Consider the following 19,560-nt stretch of genomic DNA (forward strand, 5'->3'; position numbering starts at 1 on the left):
CACTCAAGGTGTGGTCTAACCAGTGCAGAGTACAGGGGCAGAATGACCTCCCTGCTCCTGCTGGCCACACCATTCCTGATGCAGGCCAGGATGCCACTGGCTCTCTTGGCCACCTGGGCACACTGCTGGCTCATGTTCAGGCAGGTATCGATCAGCACCCCCAGATCCCTTTCTGTTTGGCTGCTCTCAGCCACTCCGACCCCAGCCTGTATCTCTGCATGGGGTTGTTGTGGCCAAAGTGCAGCACCCTGCACTTGGAGCTATTGAACACCATCCCGAAGTTGTGGATACCTCATCCATGGAAGCATTTAAGACCATTCCAGGTGAGGCTTTGAGCAACCCAGATGATGGAACTAGATGATCTTTAAGGTCTTTTCCAACCCAATCCACCCTGTGATTCTAAGAATAAAATTTCAAACCCCTTCTTAGCACACATCACTCATGTTAATACAGTAATGATCAGAACTGATTTTAGAAGGAGTACCAAAGATGAATGAGACAGAAATCCAGTCCTATATCCCAGTGCAATCATTGGAGTGAGTGTTGCTAATAAAGAACTAAGAGGAATCATAGAACTGTTGAAGTTCAAAGAGACTTTTGAGATCACCACATCCCACCACTCACCAAGAGCTCAGAATCCCACCACCATTGCTAAGCCACTGCCACTCAACCACATCCCTCAGCACCACATCCACATGTCTTTTAAATCCCTCCAGGGATGGGATGGTGACTCCACTGCCTTACTGGGCAGCCTGATCCAGGGCTTGACAACTCTTTCTGTGAAGAAGTTTTACCTAATGTCCAACCTCAGCCTTCCTGGCACAACTTGAGGATGCTTCCTCCTGTCCTGTCACTTGTATGTGAGAAGAGACCAACACCAACCTGGCTCCAGCCACCTTTGAGGAAGCTGGAGAGGGTGATGAGGTCTTCTCTCAGCCTCCTCTTCTCCAGTCTCAACAACCAGAGCTCCATCAGCTGCTCCTCATAAGATTTGTGTTGCAAAGGAAGAAATGAAGAGCAGAAAAGAAAAGAGAGACTCACAAAATGATGACTAGACAGATCAGCCAGGAAAGTAGGAGTTCAGAGTGAGAAGACACAACCTCCAAACTTCAAGATCAATAATGCTTGGAATCTTAGATGGCACATGGTGAGCTGGCTTCTGCAGCTTGAAGAAGAGGATGCTGAGGGGAGACTTTCTGGCTCTCTACAGCTCCCTGAAAGGAGGCTGGAGCCAGATGGAAGCTGGCTGCTTCTTCCAGGTAACAAGTGACAAAATCATGGGAAACAGCCTCAGGTTGCACCACAGGAGATTTAGATTGGCCATAAGGAAAAATTTCTTTCCTGTAAGAGTGGTCAAGCATTGGAACAGGCTGCCCAGGGAGGTGGTAGGTCACCATCCCTGTAAGTCTTCATGAAACATGTAGACATGGTGCTTTTGGACATAGTTTAACGGCCACGGTGGTGCTGGGTTGATGGTTGCACTGGGTAATATTGGAGGTCTCTTCCAGGTGAAACGATTCTGTGGTCTGAGAGTTGTGTACGGGGAGACGTTAGGTTCTGGCCGGATGCAATGATCTTAAGGTCTTTTCCAACAAGTGATCTGTGAGCATAGAGAGAAGCAAGCCTACGAGCAGAGGACACTTGTTGGAGCTACAAAGCAGCAAGCCCGCGAGCAAACAACAGCTGCTGGAGCTCAGTGCAGCATCCCTGAGCTGTGTCAGCCCTAGCCCCGGCCGGCAGCTCAGTCAGGCACTGCCACACCTCCCTGCTCTCCGTCCCTCCCTCCTGGCCAGGCAGAGGAAGGGGCCAGCCCCCTTCGCCTTCAAATCCCCGGCAGGGCAGGGCCGAGCGAGTCCTTCATAAGGCTGCGGGAGGCGGCAGGGCTCGGCAGGGCGCGATGGAGAGCGGCGGGTGCCGCATGAGCGGGGCCGAGCCGACAGCCATGATCACGCTGGAGGAGCTGGGCGGGCTGGCGGAGGAGGGCCCGGACTCTGCCTACCACAGCAACGGCAGCAGCCTGGAGGAGGAAGCCGAGCGCATGGAGGACGAGGAGCAGGAGCGGCTGCTGAGCTACTGGCAGAACGTGGGCAGAGGGCACCAGGTGGACGTGCCTCGGGGTAAGGAGCGGGACGGGACGGGACGGGGCGGGCAGCGTTCGGGGCAGGGCTAAGCCGCTTTCCGCCCACGGCAGCCCGCTGGGAGCGGGGCGGGGAGGGGATTAGCAGGGAGGCGGTTCCGAGTTTACCGGGCACCTTCCCGGGGGCTCCTGACCGGGACGTCCCGGTGCTTGTGGAGGCTGCAGGGGGCACTGGGGTGGTGCTGGCAGGAGCCTGCGGTGCCACCCATTCTTACAGAATTAACCAGGTGGGGAGAGACCTCCAGGGTCATCGAGTCCAACCTAGCACCTAACTAACCCGCGGCACTAAGTGCCTCATGCAGCCTCCTCTTAAACACCTTCAGGGGTGGGGACTCCACCGCCTTCCCAGGCAGCCCATTCCAATGCCAATCACTCTTTCCGTGAAGAATTTCTTCCTAATGTCCAGCCTAAACCTGTCCTGGCACAGCTTAGAATCATAGAATCAAGCAGGTTGGAAGAGACCTCCAAGCTCATCCAGTCCAACCTAGCACCCAGCCCTAGCCAGTCAACCAGACCATGGCACTAAGTGCCTCAGCCAGGCTTTGCTTCAACACCTCCAGGGACGGTGCCTCCACCACCTCCCTGGGCAGCCCATTCCAATGCCAATCACTCTCTCTGGGAAGAACTTCTTCCTAACATCCAGCCTATACCTACCCTGGCACAACTTGAGACTGTGTCCCCTTGTTCTATTGCTGGTTGCCTGGGAGAAGAGGCCACCCCCCACCTGGCTACAATGTCCCTTCAGGTAGTTGTAGACAGTAATAAGATCACCCCTGAGCCTCCTCTTCTCCAGGCTAAACACCCCCAGCTCCCTCAGCCTCTCCTCATAGGGTTTGTGTTCCAGGCCCCTCACCAGCCTTGTTGCTCTTCTCTGGACACCTTCCAGTACCTCAACATCTTTCTTGAATTGAGGGGCCCAGAACGACACAGCACTCAAGGTGTGGCCTGAGCAGTGCCGAGTACAGGGGAAGAATAACCTCCCTTGTCCTACTGGCCACACTGTTCCTGATGCAGGCCAGCTCTTGTTCTACCCCTGGGTGCCTGGGAGACGAGGGAAGGCAGTGGGTGCCTTCTCCAGAGAGCCTGCCCGGGGGGCTGGCACCCACCAACATCCCCCTGCAGAGGGGAACAGCTCTCGTCTGCCTCCTGGGCTGCTCCTTGGCAGGACAGCTGCAGGGGCCCGCCACAGGGGCCCACCAGCCAGCAGTGGTGAGGTTGGCTCAGGTACGTCTGGTGCCTGGGGTGGGCTGCAGGAGCTGTGTAGTGACAGAGCAATGAACAGCCAGCAGAGCTCTGGAGACTGCTGATATACACAGCCTGAGCTAAAGCTCCACACAGGGTCATTCCAAAGCTTGTAGAGAAGCAGCTGGAGTAGCAGTGGCGTATACTGACGATTAAATATTAAACTGACTACCTGTAAAAGCAGCCTTCTTCAGGGGATCTCTTGTTGCTACACAAAATTTTGGCTCTTCAGAGAAGGCACAGCAAGGAAGACACAACCTGCTTTCTAATCATGCCTAGAAGTCCAGTCTCATCTTCATCAGGGTTTAGCAATGAAAATTAACACCCCATCAGGCAGTAAGAAAGGCAAGGTCAGTCTAAACAGAGTTCTCACGGTCCTCTTAGGAAGGGGTCTTTGGCTGCCCTGTGCTAGCAGTGCCATCCTGTAATTTCAGTGCATCAGATCAAACAGCTTCAAGATCCACAAGGGCAGACAAGAAAGAGAGGCAGAAGAGAAAGGCAGACAGGAGAGGAGAGGTCCCAGTTTAACACACACCATAGTGAGGCATGAACACATTCTTCAAGAGTAGCTTAATGGAGCAGAATACAAGATTCCTTCTCACAAAGTTATCTGGTATTCTGAAACCCCTCAGACTGATGAGGCAGGACATCCAAGTCTAGGAAACAAGTCAAAAAGAGCATTTTAGTACATTTTAGTTACTCCATTATGAAAGGTTTACTTTGGAAAGCCAAGAAAGCATCCCAGAAACCTAAACAGGGGATATTCCCTTCAGGGTCCTATGTTAGGAGCAAATTGCATCTCAGATGTAACAGCCTAAAAGCAGCCCAGATGAGCTTGCATGGTCCATCCAAAGTTCAGCATAACCATGTTATACCAAATCCTCTCAAGTCTACTTGAGCCTCAAGGGAACACAGATGTAGCAGGAACAGAGATGGCTTCCTTGGAGGAGGAACCCTTCCTGTAACAGGGAGCAGAGCACATCTCTTGCCCAGTGTGCTCCATCCAACAGGCTGCTGTCACCGAAGCCACAATAGAAGAAAACACAAGACCTTAACTTGGTCCTGACTCACTGTCAGCCTAGTAACTCTGCAGACCCTTGAGACCCTAACAACAGGCCTTGTGTGTGCTGTAGTCTAGTGGTCTGCAAGAGAACATTCCACAAGCAAGCTCAGGAAAGCTGCTAGCTTGCTAAAGCAGAAGGTTGTCTAAAGACAGTGTGCACAGCAGCATTATCTGAGCTCAAGTGCTCTGGCTCAAGCTTTAGATCTGAATTACAGGTGGATTTCCATCAATTCCCATGTACTTCCCCTGTTGGGGTTCTTATCTCATGGAAGAGACACCAGGCTTTGCTGGTACTGAGGCTGCTGGACAGCCAAATCCTCTGGGGTCACATGGGCAAGGATGGCAGAGCCTCCATCATTGGGTCATCCCCAAGGTGCAGCTTCATGCTGAAGCCAACATGGCTCTTTCAAAAAGGCACATTTAGTGGTTCTGCTCAGGATGAAGGCTTGGGGTACAGCATCACAAAGACTGCCCCCCTCTCCTCTGGAATGATAAAGCTCTGCATGTATGCATGTGATGGGTGCAGCTGAGGAGTGCATCCCACTGGAGCAGCACTCCCAGCAGGGCTGGTCAGGCACAGATCAAGACATGCAACGATTTAAATACTGCTCAGTCCTGAACAAGTCTTGTCACATGTCCCTTATCTACACAAGCCCCTTTGTAAAGCTTTGTCTCTTTCACAATACCTGCTCATTGTAGCAATTTTAATTGCTATCTTGACATCTAATTGAATCAAGACTTTCCCTAACTATGGTGCTAGGGATACCAGGATCCTGGGGGTTGGAGGGGACCTCTGGAGATCATCCAGTCTAATCCCCCTGCTAAAGCAGAGTCACCCACAGCAGCTGGCCCAGGATCATATTGTCCAGGTGGCTCTGGAATCTCTCCAGAGAAGGAGACTCCACAGCCCCTCTGGGCAGCCTGCTGCAGGGCTCCAGCACCTTCACACCAAAGAAGTTTCTCTGCATCTGGAGAACCTCCTGGGTTCCAGTTTGTGCCCATTGTCCCTTGTCCTGTTGCTGGACACAACTGACAAGAGTCTGGCCCCATCCTCTTGCCTGGTACTACTTTAGCTCTTGCTGAGCATTGAGAAGCTGCCCTCTCATGATGCTCTTCTCCAGGCCAAACAGCCCAGGTGTCTCAGCCTTTCCTCCTCACAGAGATGCTCCAGGCCCCTCAACATCTTCCCAGCCTCCAGAGGACTCTCTTCAGTGGTTTGTCTCTCTTGAATGGGAGAACCTGGAACTGAGCCCAGGACCCCAGATGTGGCCTCCCTAGGGCAGAGAGAGAGGAGAACCTCCCTCAACCTACTGGCTATGCTCTTCTTACCTCATCCTGCCTTGTGCTGTCACACCAATATTCAGGTCTGTAAGCCTGGACTGACAGATGGAACTCAGATAATTCTCTTGCTTTTTGGGGAAGCAATTTTAAGACTTGTGCAGGTTAAAGTATTTATAATCCACAAGTTGTACATTGTAAACATGTATTACAAACTATTTATAAACCAAATACACCTGGCAGGTGGGGATTGACACACTGAAGAGTAAGACTCCTTAAAGGACATTAATTAGTTGTAATCTCAATCCTGTGCATTAATATGGAAGGCAAAACCCAAGAAAACTCATTAACCACATTTATCACCACAGGAATATAAAAACAGAGTAAACTTTTCAAGAGTCCTAAAACATTTCCTAATTCTTGAATACTCCATGAGAAGTTCACTGCTGAAGCCTAGTCTCCTTTTATTTCCCCCTCAGCCTCTAAGGAGATCTATTTTAATGTCAGTTATCACTCAGAATTTACATTTCCCAAGGATGTCTTTTCAAACCCATTTAAAATGAAGCCCAGAGCAGCTTTCTCCCCTTCATTAGAAGGATCTTCACCATGCCAAATAGCCTTAAAGCTAAAACCCCCACACTGGATGCCAGGAGATGGAGGTTTGATTCCCAGCTCAGCTCCAGATTTACTCGGTGACCTCGGCCAAGTTAATTCTCCTGCATCTTAATTCCCTGAAGCATAGATAATACTTCTCCCACCCCCCCATCCTGCATTTTCCACTCAAGATCCTGAGGCATTTAAAACACTCCAGAGAAAGACTCTTCCTTCAATTGAAACTCCAGCCCTTACCATGCATGTCTGATAAATATCATGAGGTAGCAACCAGCCTTTTTGAACACAGCACATGGCAGTTCTCTTGCTCATCCTCCTTCAAAGCCTTGCATCACTTCAGCTTTGGAAGCCAAATGATAAACTCTCCTGGAATAGAGTCTTTCCATTCCTACAATCAACTTTCTATCCAAAGGTCCTAAACCTGTCTCTTAGGGATCAACTTTTAAGCAGAAGTTGTTGATGAACTGAAATCACAATGGAAGTGAAAGCAACCACAGCTTCAAAAGCACCAAATCTAACCACATTTAAATGACAAATGTACATTTCATGCTTATTTCCCCAGCCTGTGTCCTTTGTTGCAGACATGGCAGAGCCCATCCAGCAGCTGACTAGAAACAACAGTCCCCAAGAGCGACAAACCATCCCCTTCACTCTGATCCAGCGCAAAGAAAAGGTACTGCTTCCCATCCCACCTGTGTTCTTGGGACCCACATGTAGCTCCCCAAGACAGCTTTCACTATAAAACCATTTTTAGTCCTCCAGGATTTTTAATACCAGAAGTGCAGAGCATTCTAAGTGGATGCCTACATTTCCTTTATAATATTATTTCTCCACTTATGGCAGAATCAAAGAATTGGTTTAGTTGCCACAGACCTCTAGGATCATCAAGTCTGTCCACATGTTGATGGTCATGTTCATGAAGTCATGGAATTACTATGGTTGGAACAAACCTTTCAGATCATCAAGTCTAACCATTAACTCAGCACTGCCAGGTCACCACTGAACCACTTCTGTCACCATAGCTTTGAAATCCCCCCCAGGGATGGAAACTCTAGCACTGCCCCAGGCAGCCTGAGCCAGGCATTGACAGCCCTCAAGGGGAAGAAATTGCTCCTCGTGTCCAACCTGAACCTCCCCTGGGGCAACTCAAAGCACTCTCCTCTTGTCCTGTAACTTGTTCTTTTGGAGAAGAGACCAACCCCCACTTGGCATCAACCTCCTTTCAGGGAGTTGTAGAGTCAGAAGGTCTCCTTTCAGTCTCCTTTTCTCCATGCTCAACAACCCCAGTTCCCTCAGCTGCTCCTCGTAAGACTTTTTCTCCAGACCCTTCACCAACTTTGTTGCCCTTCTTAGTTCTCCTGGTTGTACACCTGAAGTAGTTAATTTCCTTATGCTAAAAGTAAAGCACTAGAATACCATGAAATGCTTTGGATTGGAAGGGACCTTAAAGATCATTCAGTTCCAGCCCTGCTGCCATGGGCAGGGATACCTTCTGATAGACCAGCTTGCTCAAGGCCCCATCCAGCCTGGCTTTTCACAATTCCAGGCTTGAAGCGTCCACATCATCTCTGGGCAACCTGTTCCAGTGTTTCACCATCTTCAGAGAGAAGAATTTCTTCCTAATGTCTCAGCTCACTCCATTTTTTCTTTTCACTTTGTAGCCATCACCCCTTGCATCCTGTCCTAGCTTTGTCAGAATTGTTTCTCCAGCTCTCCTGGAGTCCCCCCCTTCAAATGGTGTAAAGCTATTTAATAGTTTGAGTTTCCTGGTTGCTCATGTTTTGAGGTGGTTAATTTAAACTCCAAAGTTGTTCTCCTCTTGTTTGCAGCTGGGAGATCTGCTGTATGAGAAGCGTCAGTATGGGAAAGCCAAATGGGCTTGCATAAAGATGAAGGAGAAACAGTATGAGCAGAGTATCTGCCTAGGCTTCATGAAGCTCATGAGGTACATCTGTGAGCAGAACTCCTCTGGTAAGTGGTGCCACACTTGTAGAGTCTACTTAAAAAGTTATATTTAACCATTAGGTCTTCATTTTAGTAGCTGCAAATGCACCACCCTCTCTGCAGATATACGTTCCTGTAGTGCAGCCTTCTAGCGTTGCCCTTCTGGCTCCAACCTCCTTTCGGGGAGTTGTAGAGAGCAAAGAGGTCTCCCCCCAGACTCCTTTTATCCAAAGGAAACAACCCCAGATTTCCTTCAGGGCCCCTCAGCAGCTTCACTGCCCTTCTCTGGACACTCTCCAGCACTGAAATGCCCTTCTTGGACTGAGAGTTCCAAAACTGAGCCCAGTACCCAAGATGTGGCCTCACCACTGCTCAATACAGACAATCCCCATCCTGGTCCTCCTGGCCACACTATTGTTGATCCAGGATGCTAGTGGTTGTCTTTTCCACCTGGGCACACACTGGCTCATCAGCCATCTGTCAACCAGCACCCTTTGGTCCTTTTCCACCAGGCACTTTCCAGCCACTAAGGGCCACTGACACAAAGTCAGCTTACTAAATAAACACAGACCTCTTAAGAGAGAGAGATAGAAGTGAAGGCAAACTCAAACTCTTGCCCTACCTGAAGATAGAAGAGCTCATTTTGAACACACATCCATCTCTATTTGCACAGGTAGGTTTTAGATAGTGAGAGATAGAGAGTCATAGATTTGTTTGGGTTAGAAAAGCCTTCTAAGCTCATTAAGACCAACCATCAACCCAGTAGCACCATGGCCATTAATCTGTGTCCCAAAATGCCATGATCACAGGTTTCTTCAACACCTCCAAGGATAGTGACTCTACCACCTCCCTGGGCAGCCTGTTCCAATGCCTGACCACTATTGCAACAGAGAAATGTTTCCATATGCCCAACCTCTCCTGGCATAATTTCAGGCCATTTCCTCTCATTCTAGCACCTGAGACTAGGGAGAAGAGACCAACCCCCACCTCACTCCAGCTTCCTTTCAGGGAGGTTTAGAGGGCAATGAAGTCTCCCCATAGGCTAGCCTTCTTTGCAAGGCATAACAAAATGCTGCTTCTAGTTGCATACACAATGCCATGTGTCTCCTCAGGCCTGTACTTGGGAATAACCATTCCCATTGTGACCATCGTGCACACAAATGAATCTCAGTCAGAGATGACTCAGTCAGTGACAGTAGCCTACTACCTGCCTGAAGTGCTGCAGGACGAGCCACCTCATCCTTTTGACTCTGACATCATCATCGAAGAATGGCCTTCTACTATTGTTTATAGCAGGTAAGAGACTCTTTAGTGTTGCTGAAAAGATTGAGTCTTCAGTCTGGGTATGCTGCAGCTTTTAAACCAAGTTTGAAAAATGTGAAGGAAAAAAAAAAACCCAAACAGGTTTAAAAAGTGTAAAGGTCTAAACAGTTTCATCTGAAGAGTAAAACTTGGGTTTGGCTACTTCATAGAATATTTTGGGTTGGAAGGGTCCTTAAAGATCATCTAGTTCCAAACTCCCTGCCATGGGCACGGACCCCTCCCACTAGAATAGGCTGCTTAAGGCCCCATCTGGCCTGGTCTTTAACATTTCCAAGGAGGGGACATCCATGACCTCCCTGGGCCTGTTTTATCCAACTGGGATATTCAGGATATAATTGTACCAGTCTATCTCCTAAAATGATGCAGCTGTGAATGGCAGGACTGCTGAGGATGGAAGAGACCTTTAAGGTTGTAAAGTCCAACCACTTGCCTAGAGGTCATGATTCACAGGATGTTAGGGGTTGGAAAGGACCCAAAGAGATCATCGAGTCCAACCCCCTCTGCCAGAGGAGGACCACACAATCTAGCTCAGGTCACACAGGAACACATCCAGACAGGCCTTGAAAGTCTCCAGAGAAGGAGACTCCACAACCTCTCTGGGGAGCCTGTGCCAGTGCTCTGGGACCCTTACAGTCAAGAAGTTCCTCCTTGTGTTGAGCTGGAAACTCCTGCGCTGCAGCTTCTATCTATTGCTCCTTGTCCTATCCCAGGGAGCATCTGGTGTCTGTTTGAGACCAGTCACAATCATAGCATCCTAGAATGGGTTGGGTGCGAAGGGACCTTAAAGATCATCTAGTTCCAACCCCCCCGTTATGGGCAGGGACACCTCCCACTAGCCCAGGTTGCTCAAGGCCCCATCCAATCTGGCTTTGAACATCTCCAGGCTTGGAGCCTCCACAGCTTCTCTGGGCAACCTGTTGCAGTGAAGCAGGTAGTATCAAGTGTGAAATAATTCAGAATAATTTAGAAGCAAGTACTTAGAATCAATCAGGGTTGGAAGGGACCACAAGGATCATCCAGTTCCAACTGGACACCCCACACTAGATAAGCCTGCTCACAGCCTCATCCAGCCTGGCCTTAAACACTTCCAGGGATAGGGCTTCAGTCACCTCCCTGGGTAACCTGTGCCAGTCTCTCACCACCCTCATGCTGAACAACTTCTTCCTAACATCCATTCTGAATCTACCCATTTCTATGGTTTCATTCCCCCTACTGCAATGGGCTAATTGATTGGATAGGGCTGGGTGATAGGTTGGACTGGGTGATCTTGGAGTTCTTCCATCCTGGTTGATTCTATGATTCTATCACTCCTTGACATCCTAAAAAGTCCCTCCCCAGCTTTCTTGTAGGTCTCCTTAAGATACTGCAAGGCCACAAGAAGGTCATTTGGGAGCCTTCTCCTCTCCAGACTAAGCAGCCCTAATTGCCTCAGTCTTTCCCCATAGCAGAGGTGCCCAGCCCTCTGCTAATCCTTCTAGGCTCTAGTTAAAAAATAAACCCACAATCTTGAAAAAGAACTTGATATCAAGTTGGTTGTCACAGGAGCTTCAGAGGAATCACCAATGAAGACTCCATCATGAGAGAAATCAACCTGCTGGCAGCGATCCTGGAGAGCCCTGAGCTGTGTCTGCAGGACACATTCATTATCGCAGGATACACAAACCCAGCCGCCGCCAACCGACACAACGAGATCTGGTTCCTCCAGAGACCATGACCCCCCTGCTCCTGCTGCTTGGCAGCCACACCAACCAGCTCTGCTTTGCTGGCAGAGCCCCACAGGTGAATCACACCAGCCTACATAGCAAACCCTCCAAGATGTTAGCAATGTGGCTTTGAGCCAGGAGGTGGCTCCAAGTTCAGTGTCCAACAACTCGTACAGGTTCCTACCGTGACTCTGACAGTTTGTACACAGTTTTTATAGAGATTTTTAGCACTTTAGAATTTAGGTCGCCTTTTCTTTTGTTTTTACAAGATAAGGGAGACAGAAACCTCTCTCCTCATCCATTTCTTGGCATCTCTAGACCGCCTGGAGCTTGGGGAAGTGGTAGGGGTAACCCTGCTGCCCCTATCCTGGCCTGCTCTGGGTACCCGGTGCTGCCCCAACCGCAGAAAGACCCTGTTGGGGCTTTCAGCAGGACACCCACATTGAAACCACCTCCCACATGCAGGCTAGGCTTCAGAAAATGAATGGCCAGGTCTTCATTTGTGAAGAGAACTACCAGATTTAGTCCACTGGGATTAACCCAAGGAGCAAGAGCAGGCCAGCGCTGACTGCTTTCAATGCCCATCATCTGTGGAGCGGAGATTCTTTATGCTTACCTCAAAAAGCATTCAACCAAAGTTCTTCTCAGCTTGAGAAGAGACCAAGCAGGCAGAGCAGCCCTGATGCTTGTTGAAGTTTTGATAGCAGAGGATACAGGTCACCTTAACCACACTGACAGCAATCCCATCACTGAACTGGGCATTCCTAAGCAGAAAGTGGCTGCTCTTAACCATTTAGTTCACTGAACGTTCTTCTCGCAGCTTTGCCAGATGTCAAAAGCTGCAGCTGAAGGAATTTATTAGCACTTTTTAGACCCTTCTGACAGTACTCTCCTATTCATGTCATAAATGATATAAATATTTCACTGAAACAGGAAGAAGACCCACAACAAATCATCTAGAAGAGAGCCTGAGCAGGCTGCTCAAGGCCTCCCACAGTTGCATTTTGAGCATCTCCAGGGATGAGGAGCCCATGACCCCTCTAGGACCTCTTCTAATCTTTGACCACCCTCACTGTGAGAATTTTTCTTCCCACAATCTCATTTTCCCTGTTGCAGTTTGTTTCTTCTACCCTCCAGACAAATAAGTAGACAACTGCTAGTCTAGGAGGCTATGACTGAAAGAGAAGCCGGCAGAGAAGCTCTGAATTAGCCCATGCTTGGCTGCTCACCAATTCAAGAGCACCTACTGCAATTTCCAACTGGGGTAGCACACAGGTTTGCTCTCAAAGCCCTTCTTGAAGGCCTCTTACAGATATGAAAGTAAGAATTAATGGCAGAAAATGTATTTTTATATAAAGCATATCACCAGCATTATTTATTGATTACAGGATTTAGGCTTTAAATAGACTCATAGAATGGTTTGGGTAGGAAGGGATCTTTAAAGGTCACCCAGTTCCAACCCCAAAATATGCACAAAGCCAGAGCTTTTTGTGGTGTTCAGATACAAACCAGCAACCACAGCCAGAGTCTGCTGGCTTACACTACAGCTAATTGGCTAACCAAATGAATTTGTGGAGCACCTCTGACTAAGTAAAGTGCAAGTCTCCTGAACTTAAAGCCTCCTGGTTTCCACGACGCTTCCTGCTGGGCAACACTGCCCTGCTGCTCAGTCTCTTGCCGAGGAGCACCATCAGAGGGCACCAGCTGGTCCTGCTGAGTGGAACCAAGGTGCCCTCCGGTGGTGGCTGCCTGCAGGGATTCCAGGAGAGACGACTAGAAAAGGGAAGGAAGTAAAATACATAAAACAGAGAGAAAAGCTTGTGGGGAGGCAAAACAAAACAAAACCAAGCAACCAAAAAATCCCAATTCTCACATTCTTCTTCTGAATCAAAGAATCACAACATGGTGGGGGTTGGAAGGGACCTCTGGGGATGGAGCCCAACTCCCTTACCAAAGCAGGGTCACCTACAGGAACACATCCAGGGGGGTTTTGAATGCCTCCAGAGACGGAGATTCCACCACCACTGTGGGCACCCTGTTCCAGTGCTGTCACCTCAAAGCAAAGAAGTTCCTCCTCACGTTTAGATGGAACTTCCTATGTTCCAGTTTGTGCCCCTCACCCTGGCACTGGGCACCACTGGTCCCATCCTCCTGGCACCCACCCTGTAACTGTTGATCAGCATTGATAAGATCACTCCTCGGTTTGCTTTTTTCCAGACTGAAGGGCCCCAAATCTTTCAGTCTTCCCTCATGAGATATGGCAATCTCCCCAGCATCTTTGTAGTCCTACTATCCTGAGCTGGTCAAATAATCTGCCACAAGCCCTATGAGAAGAGGCTGAGGGAGCTGGGGCTGTGCAGCCTGGAGAAGAGGTGGCTCAGGGCAGACCTCAATGCTCTCTACAACTACCTGAAGGGAGGTTGTAGCCAAGTGGGGGTTGGTCTCTTCTGTCAGGCAACCAGCTACAGAACAAGGGGACACAGCCTCAAGCTGTGCCAGGGCAGGTCTAGGCGGGACATTAGGAGGAAGTTGTTGCCAGAGAGTGACTGCCATTGGAATGGGCTGCCCGGGGAGGTGGTGGAGTTGCTATCCCTGGAGGTGTTCAAGCAAAGCCTGGATGGGGCACTTAGTGCCATGGTCTGGTTGATTGGCTGGGTGCTAGGTTGGGCTGAATGAGCTTGGAAGTCTCTTCCAACCTGATTGATTCTATGATTCTATGCACAGACAACTTAATTGGTTGTTAAACTGGGAGACAGGAATCTCAGAGACTGTGGGTTGGGAGCTCTCATTCCAACCAGAAAGCCATCAAACCTGGTTTGTGCCAGACAACAGCACAGCAGCCATATCTAGGAACCACTTTGATGTGCCAACCTAAATATACAGCTAAGTATTCAACAGAGGAGATGAGGAACATACCTAATCGTGTCTTATGTTCCTCTTTATTTGGTCAAGATGCAGGATCACAGTCAGAAGGAAAAAAAATAATCCATATATTATTTCCTGCCTGATTTGTATTCATCTTGCTTTATTTACTGGCTAGGAATGGCAGGCAGCATTAAAGTTAATAAATTAACAGAAAACAATCTAAAAGAGGTTTAAGAAAAACAAAGTTGAGGAACCAGGGAAGCATCAGGCTTGGTTTTGTCCTCAATCTCCCTCAAGATTTTTATAAGCACAAAAAGAATCATAGAATGCATCACATTGGAAGAGGCTCTCGGAGGTCATCTTGTCCTACCCTGCTGCAGTGAGCAGAGACATCTCCAGCTAGATCAGGTTGCTCAGGGTCCCATCAAGCCTGATTTGAACATCTCCAGGGATGGGACTTCTACCACACCTAGTGCCCAGTTAGTGGTCATGGAGATGTTGCATAGAAGTTTGGACTTTATGATCTTAGAGGTCTTTTTCCAACCTTACTGATTCTATCTCTGGGCAAGCTGTTTCAGAATTTCACTACCCTCATTAGGAACTTTCTCCTAATGTCCAGCTGTCACCTTTGATAAGACCTTAAGACTAATCAAGGATGTCCCTGCAATTTGATTGCTTTTGCCACTCAGAGAAAGTATTGCAACACTTGGGCAACAACAACAGCAGCCCAGCAGTTCTTGAAGCACTTAAATCCCTGCACCAGAAAGTCCCACTTAGTACATACTCCATGTTCTAAACCTCTGCTACATCTGATGTCTCCAACTTTAACCTAAATCCTTCTGTGCTCCAGTTGCTTGTGGGTATGTTAGAGAACCATGCTTGTTACTGAAGTATAACAGTGAGGTATTTATCTGAGTGTGCTGATTAACTGCAGCAGTGTGTTTAGTGTTGTTTCATGTCAAACTGTGAATTCCAGGATAGTATTTATTTTGACTTCTGGTAGATGGCTTCTGCTGCTGAGAAGCAAGAGTTTGAAGATACACTCTATGGCTATGGAATGTTGTACCAGCTTTTGTAAATGGCCCTCAAAGCACGGGCTTGAATAATGGTGGTTTGGCACAGACACACAATAAAGATTACTCATGGATTCACAGAATGGTTTGGGTTGGAAGAGACCTTAAAGACCATCTAGTTCCAACCCCTTGCCGTGGGCAGGGACATCTCCCACTAGACTTAAGGTCTTACCCAACCTAGCATTGAACACCAACAGTGAGGGGTTATCCACAGTCTCCCTGGGTAACCAGTGTCTCACCACCCTCACTTGACTCAAATTACAGCAGGGAATGCCAAGGAAACATTAAAACTACTCAAAGATAGAATTTCAAAAAGCTTGAAATGATCACCTGAAGACTACATTCTGTTCTCAGAGCTGGATATTTCACTATCCAGCTCTTCCCCTGCTTTGTAAGCCACTAACTCCTGGCTTTTAATTTTTAGTTTGAAGTGATTTGATACCCACCACCCAAAGGAGACAAGAAATCACAACTCACCCCTATTGAACAGAATAACAGCATGATAGGGGTTGGGAGGGATCTCTAGAGATCATCCAGTCTAAACCCACTGCTAAAGCAGGGTCACCTACAGAAGTTTGCCCACAGGATCATAACGTCCAGGTGGGTTTGGAATCTCTCCAAAGAAGGAGACCCCACAACCTCCCTGGGCAGCCTGCTGCAGGCCTCTACAGCCTCAGCAGATCAGTGCTGTTCTGCATACTGTGTATTTTTCAAGCCAGCATTAGTGCCTACAAAGTTGATTCCAGCAATTGTGATACTCAGGCCTTTGCTTATTGTATGGACAGACACACCTGCACCGTGCTGTTTGACTGTCCCTCAGATGCTACCTTGTTCAGTGTTGCCATCTATCTGTCAGAATTAAAGACCTGATTTTATTGTGTGGAGTGCCCCAGCCTCTCAGTTCTGTAAGTGACACACAGCTCCTGTGCAAACAGCAGGACATACAAGATGCTGCACTGATCTTGCACGAGCCATTGAAAGTGGGAAATGGGACTCTAAGATCCCCAAACTTAAATCTGAGATCTAAGACCCCCCAAAAGAACTTAGATACCCCAAACTTAACACACAGAATGCATCAGGTTGGATGGGACTCTCAGAAGTCATCAAGTCCAATCTCCCCCCACAGTCAGCAGGGATATCTGCAACTGGAGCAGGTTGCTTAGAGCCCCAAACAACCTGACCTGGAATGGTTCCAGGGATGAGGCATCTCCCACCTCTCTGGGCTACTTGGGCCAGGCTCTCACCACCCTCTGTGTCCAGTCTAAATCTCCCCCTTTTAGTTCAAACCATTATCCCTTGGTTTGAGGCCCTGCTCAAAGACTGTCCCCAGCTTTGATCGCCTCTATAAGCACCGAAAGGTCTCCCTGGAGTCTTGTTCAGGCTCAACAACCCCAACTGAGAGTCAGCCTGACCTCATAGCAGAGGGCTTCCTCATAGCTGTGGTCTCCTCTGGCCCAGCTCCAACAGGTCCATGTCTCTCCAGCACTGAGGACATCTCCAACTAGATCAGGTTGCTTAGGCCCCCATCAAGTTTGACCTTGAATGTCTCCAGGGATGGTGTCTCAACCGTATCTCTGGGCAATCTGTTCTAGTGTCTCACCACCCTCATTGTGAAGAGCTTCCTCCTAATGTCCACCTCAAATCTACCCTGCACTGGTTTCAAACCACTGCCCCTTGTAAACAGTCCCTCCACAGTCTTCCTGCCTGCATTGAAATGCTGCTTTAAGGTCTCCCTGTAGCCATCTCTTCTCCAGCTTGCAAAGCTCCACCTCTCTTAGCCTGTCCTCATAGGTTCTCCAGCCTCTAATCATCTTTGTGGCCTCTTTCAACTCACTTCAGCAGGTCCCTGACCTTCCTGTGGTGGGGAGCTTTCAAAAACCATAAGTACTGCAATAAACATTTGGGGCTATGGGCCTGTGTGCCAGCAAACTTCCTGCTCCCCACTGAAGGCAACAAAAATGGAATTGCAGATGGCAAGCATTCAGCCTGGTCTCCTACAGGTCCTGCTGTAGCACAGGCTGGGACAAAAAGGGTTTCAGAACCAAGTAGTAGAGATGCAGTACTTGGAGCAATGGACATGTTTTGAATTTGCTCTTAAATCCTGATGCCATTCAGAGCATACCTCACAAATGAGTCTTCTGGCAAGGGACAAGGATAGTGAAACATGTAGGACAGGAACTTGTTTGATAGCACAAGAGGAAATGGCCTCAAGTTGCTCCAGAGGACACTCGGGTTGGACCTGAAGAACAATTTCTTCCCCTTGAAGGCTGTCAAGACCTGGCCCAGGCTGCTCAGGGCAATGGTGGAGTCACCATCTCTGGAGGGCTTTCAAAGCTGTGGAGATGTGGTGGTGAAGGACATGGTTTAGTAGCAACCAGCCAGTGCTGGGTTAATGGCTGGACTTGATGACCTTAAGAGAACATCAACCAAAATGATGCTGTGATGTGTGCCTGCAGTCACATCCCCCTGATCTCAGAATGCAGAGCAGAGATAAACACAGAACCGAGATAAAAGGTGTAACTTAACAATGGGGCCCTCAGCAGAAGATGAGGAACAGGAGCCAGTACTGAAAGCATTGAGGTCTCCCAGAGCAAAGGCTTGGTTTGCCCATCAGTACTGAAAAAAGCTTCCACTTGTATTCTCAAGTCAAGCAGCAGCAATACAAATGCAAATAGCAGTTCAAAGACAGGAAGTAGAAACCACCAAAGCCACAGGGCAATCAAGGTTGGTCTATCCTCCTCGATTACAACAGGTCAGCCAACTATGTGCTTGTTTCAGCTTAAACCTCAAGTGAAACAGCTCAGATGAAATCCCTGCACTCAACACAAGCATTTGTAGGCACCTGTAGTGATGCCAAACTGAGTTCTTAGTCAGCAGCTCAGTGGAACCTCCTCATTTGAATACATTTAATTCATAGATTCCCAGGACACTTTAGGTTGGAAGGGACCTTAAAAATCATCCAGTTCCATAGGCAAAGACACCTTCCACTAGAACAGGTCTCGATTCATGAATAAATAAGGTGGTTTTGCAATGGCCTTCACAAACTGCACCCAATTCATCAAACTGAAACCAAAAATGTATTCTAATCATGACAGCCTGATAGGAAATGAATCCAAATTTATGTCTTATCCAAAAAGGAACGTTTTCAACTATTCAAAGTGGTATTTTCTGTGATACCATTGGTCATTAGCTTACTGGAAGGACACTGACAGTCAAGTCATGATTGACTGTACAACAGTTCTGGCCTCTGCTAACCTGTCTAACATTTGGATCATACAATCACAGGTTGGAAGGGCCCTCAAGAATCATCTGGCCCAGTCTTTCTAGGTGAAAGCGTAACTAAGACTGGACATTACCTACTGGTAAAAAAAGGAAAGAACAAAGCTCTCAAGAGAAAAAAAATCAAAATGCAAAGCCACAAACACCAAAACAACAACAAAATAAAGGAAAATAAGTATGCAAGACAATATACCCAACCAGAGAGCTTATTTCAGTCAATAGTCTTCATGAGGCCAGCAATAATCAATCAACCAGGTTGGAAGAGACCTCCAAGATCATCCAGTCCAACCTATCACCCAGGCCTGTTCAATCAACTAGACCAATGGCACTAAGTGTCCCATCCAGTCTTTAACCAGGGGTCCCATCCATGCTTTAACAAGCATGGCCATTCCCAAGACCTTAAAAACCACTAAATTCAGTCAATTTAAGAAGTCCTCAGCACAGGTCTCATGTTACTTTTGAAGTATTCTAGAAAGAAGATGAGATTAATGATTCAGCATTAAGTTTTCCAGCAGAGCTTTTGAAGTCATTGCAAGGTAACAGGTACCACTGCTGTGCTGTACTTGAAACCAGGATTTTTTCCCCTCTGCCTTATACTCAAGTTAATGACACAGGAAATTGTTTCCCTTGATAAGTTAATAGATTCATAGAATGGTCTGGGTTGGAAGGGACCTTAAGGATCATCTAGCCCCTGTCATGAGCAGGAATGCCTTCCACTAGACCAGGTTACTCAAGGTCTCATCCCACCTGGCCCTGAACACATTCGGGGAGGGAGCATCTATAACCTCTGTGGGCTGTGTCTCACCACTAGAGATGTTAAACCAGGAGCAGAGATGCTACCTTTAGTGCCACTGAACAACAAAGCAATGTCCCAGCTCACCTGGATATATGCATTCTGAATGCCTACCACATCTTCACCCAGAGGAACGACTATTTTTTCCACTTGCCTCTCGTGAGAATAAGGCTGAATTTCTGGTGAGTCTTCAGCACAGACCTCAATCTGAGCAATCAGCAAGTTGGAAATGACTTGCTGCACAGCCT

The 19,560-nt window shown here is 48.1% G+C and overlaps 2 protein-coding genes across 6 annotated transcripts in view; one reads left to right on the top strand and one right to left on the bottom strand.

The window, feature by feature from the left end:
• The window catches only part of FANCM (FA complementation group M), a 94,574-nt gene that overhangs the window by 67,131 nt on the left and 7,883 nt on the right, over positions 1–19,560 (bottom strand). For all 5 annotated transcript variants that reach the window (XM_064151786.1, XM_064151778.1, XM_064151791.1 and 2 more), the window contains exon 4: positions 19,400–19,558. In XM_064151786.1, the coding sequence (XP_064007856.1) occupies positions 19,400–19,558 (159 nt within the window). The remainder of the gene's footprint in view (positions 1–19,399; positions 19,559–19,560) is intronic.
• Positions 1,876–16,127, top strand: LOC135179782 (heme-binding protein 2-like). The gene is made up of 5 exons (XM_064151824.1): positions 1,876–2,117; positions 6,914–7,005; positions 8,162–8,303; positions 9,389–9,572; positions 11,142–16,127. Exons 1-5 carry the CDS (start codon positions 1,898–1,900, stop codon positions 11,311–11,313), a joined length of 810 nt encoding a protein of 269 aa, XP_064007894.1. The 5' UTR covers positions 1,876–1,897; the 3' UTR covers positions 11,314–16,127.

Source organism: Pogoniulus pusillus, chromosome 1, assembly GCF_015220805.1.
Source record: "Pogoniulus pusillus isolate bPogPus1 chromosome 1, bPogPus1.pri, whole genome shotgun sequence".
In the NCBI taxonomy this organism is placed as follows: domain Eukaryota; kingdom Metazoa; phylum Chordata; class Aves; order Piciformes; family Lybiidae; genus Pogoniulus; species Pogoniulus pusillus.

Bases quoted from the DNA above. Each gene is read 5' to 3' on its own strand.
- LOC135179782 (XM_064151824.1), top strand. From the start codon at position 1,898: ATGGAGAGCGGCGGGTGCCGCATGAGCGGGGCCGAGCCGACAGCCATG. The intron at 2,118-6,913 runs GTAAGGAGCGGG...CCTTTGTTGCAG, and splicing joins CCAGGTGGACGTGCCTCGGG to ACATGGCAGAGCCCATCCAG. The intron at 9,573-11,141 runs GTAAGAGACTCT...TGGTTGTCACAG, and splicing joins TCTACTATTGTTTATAGCAG to GAGCTTCAGAGGAATCACCA.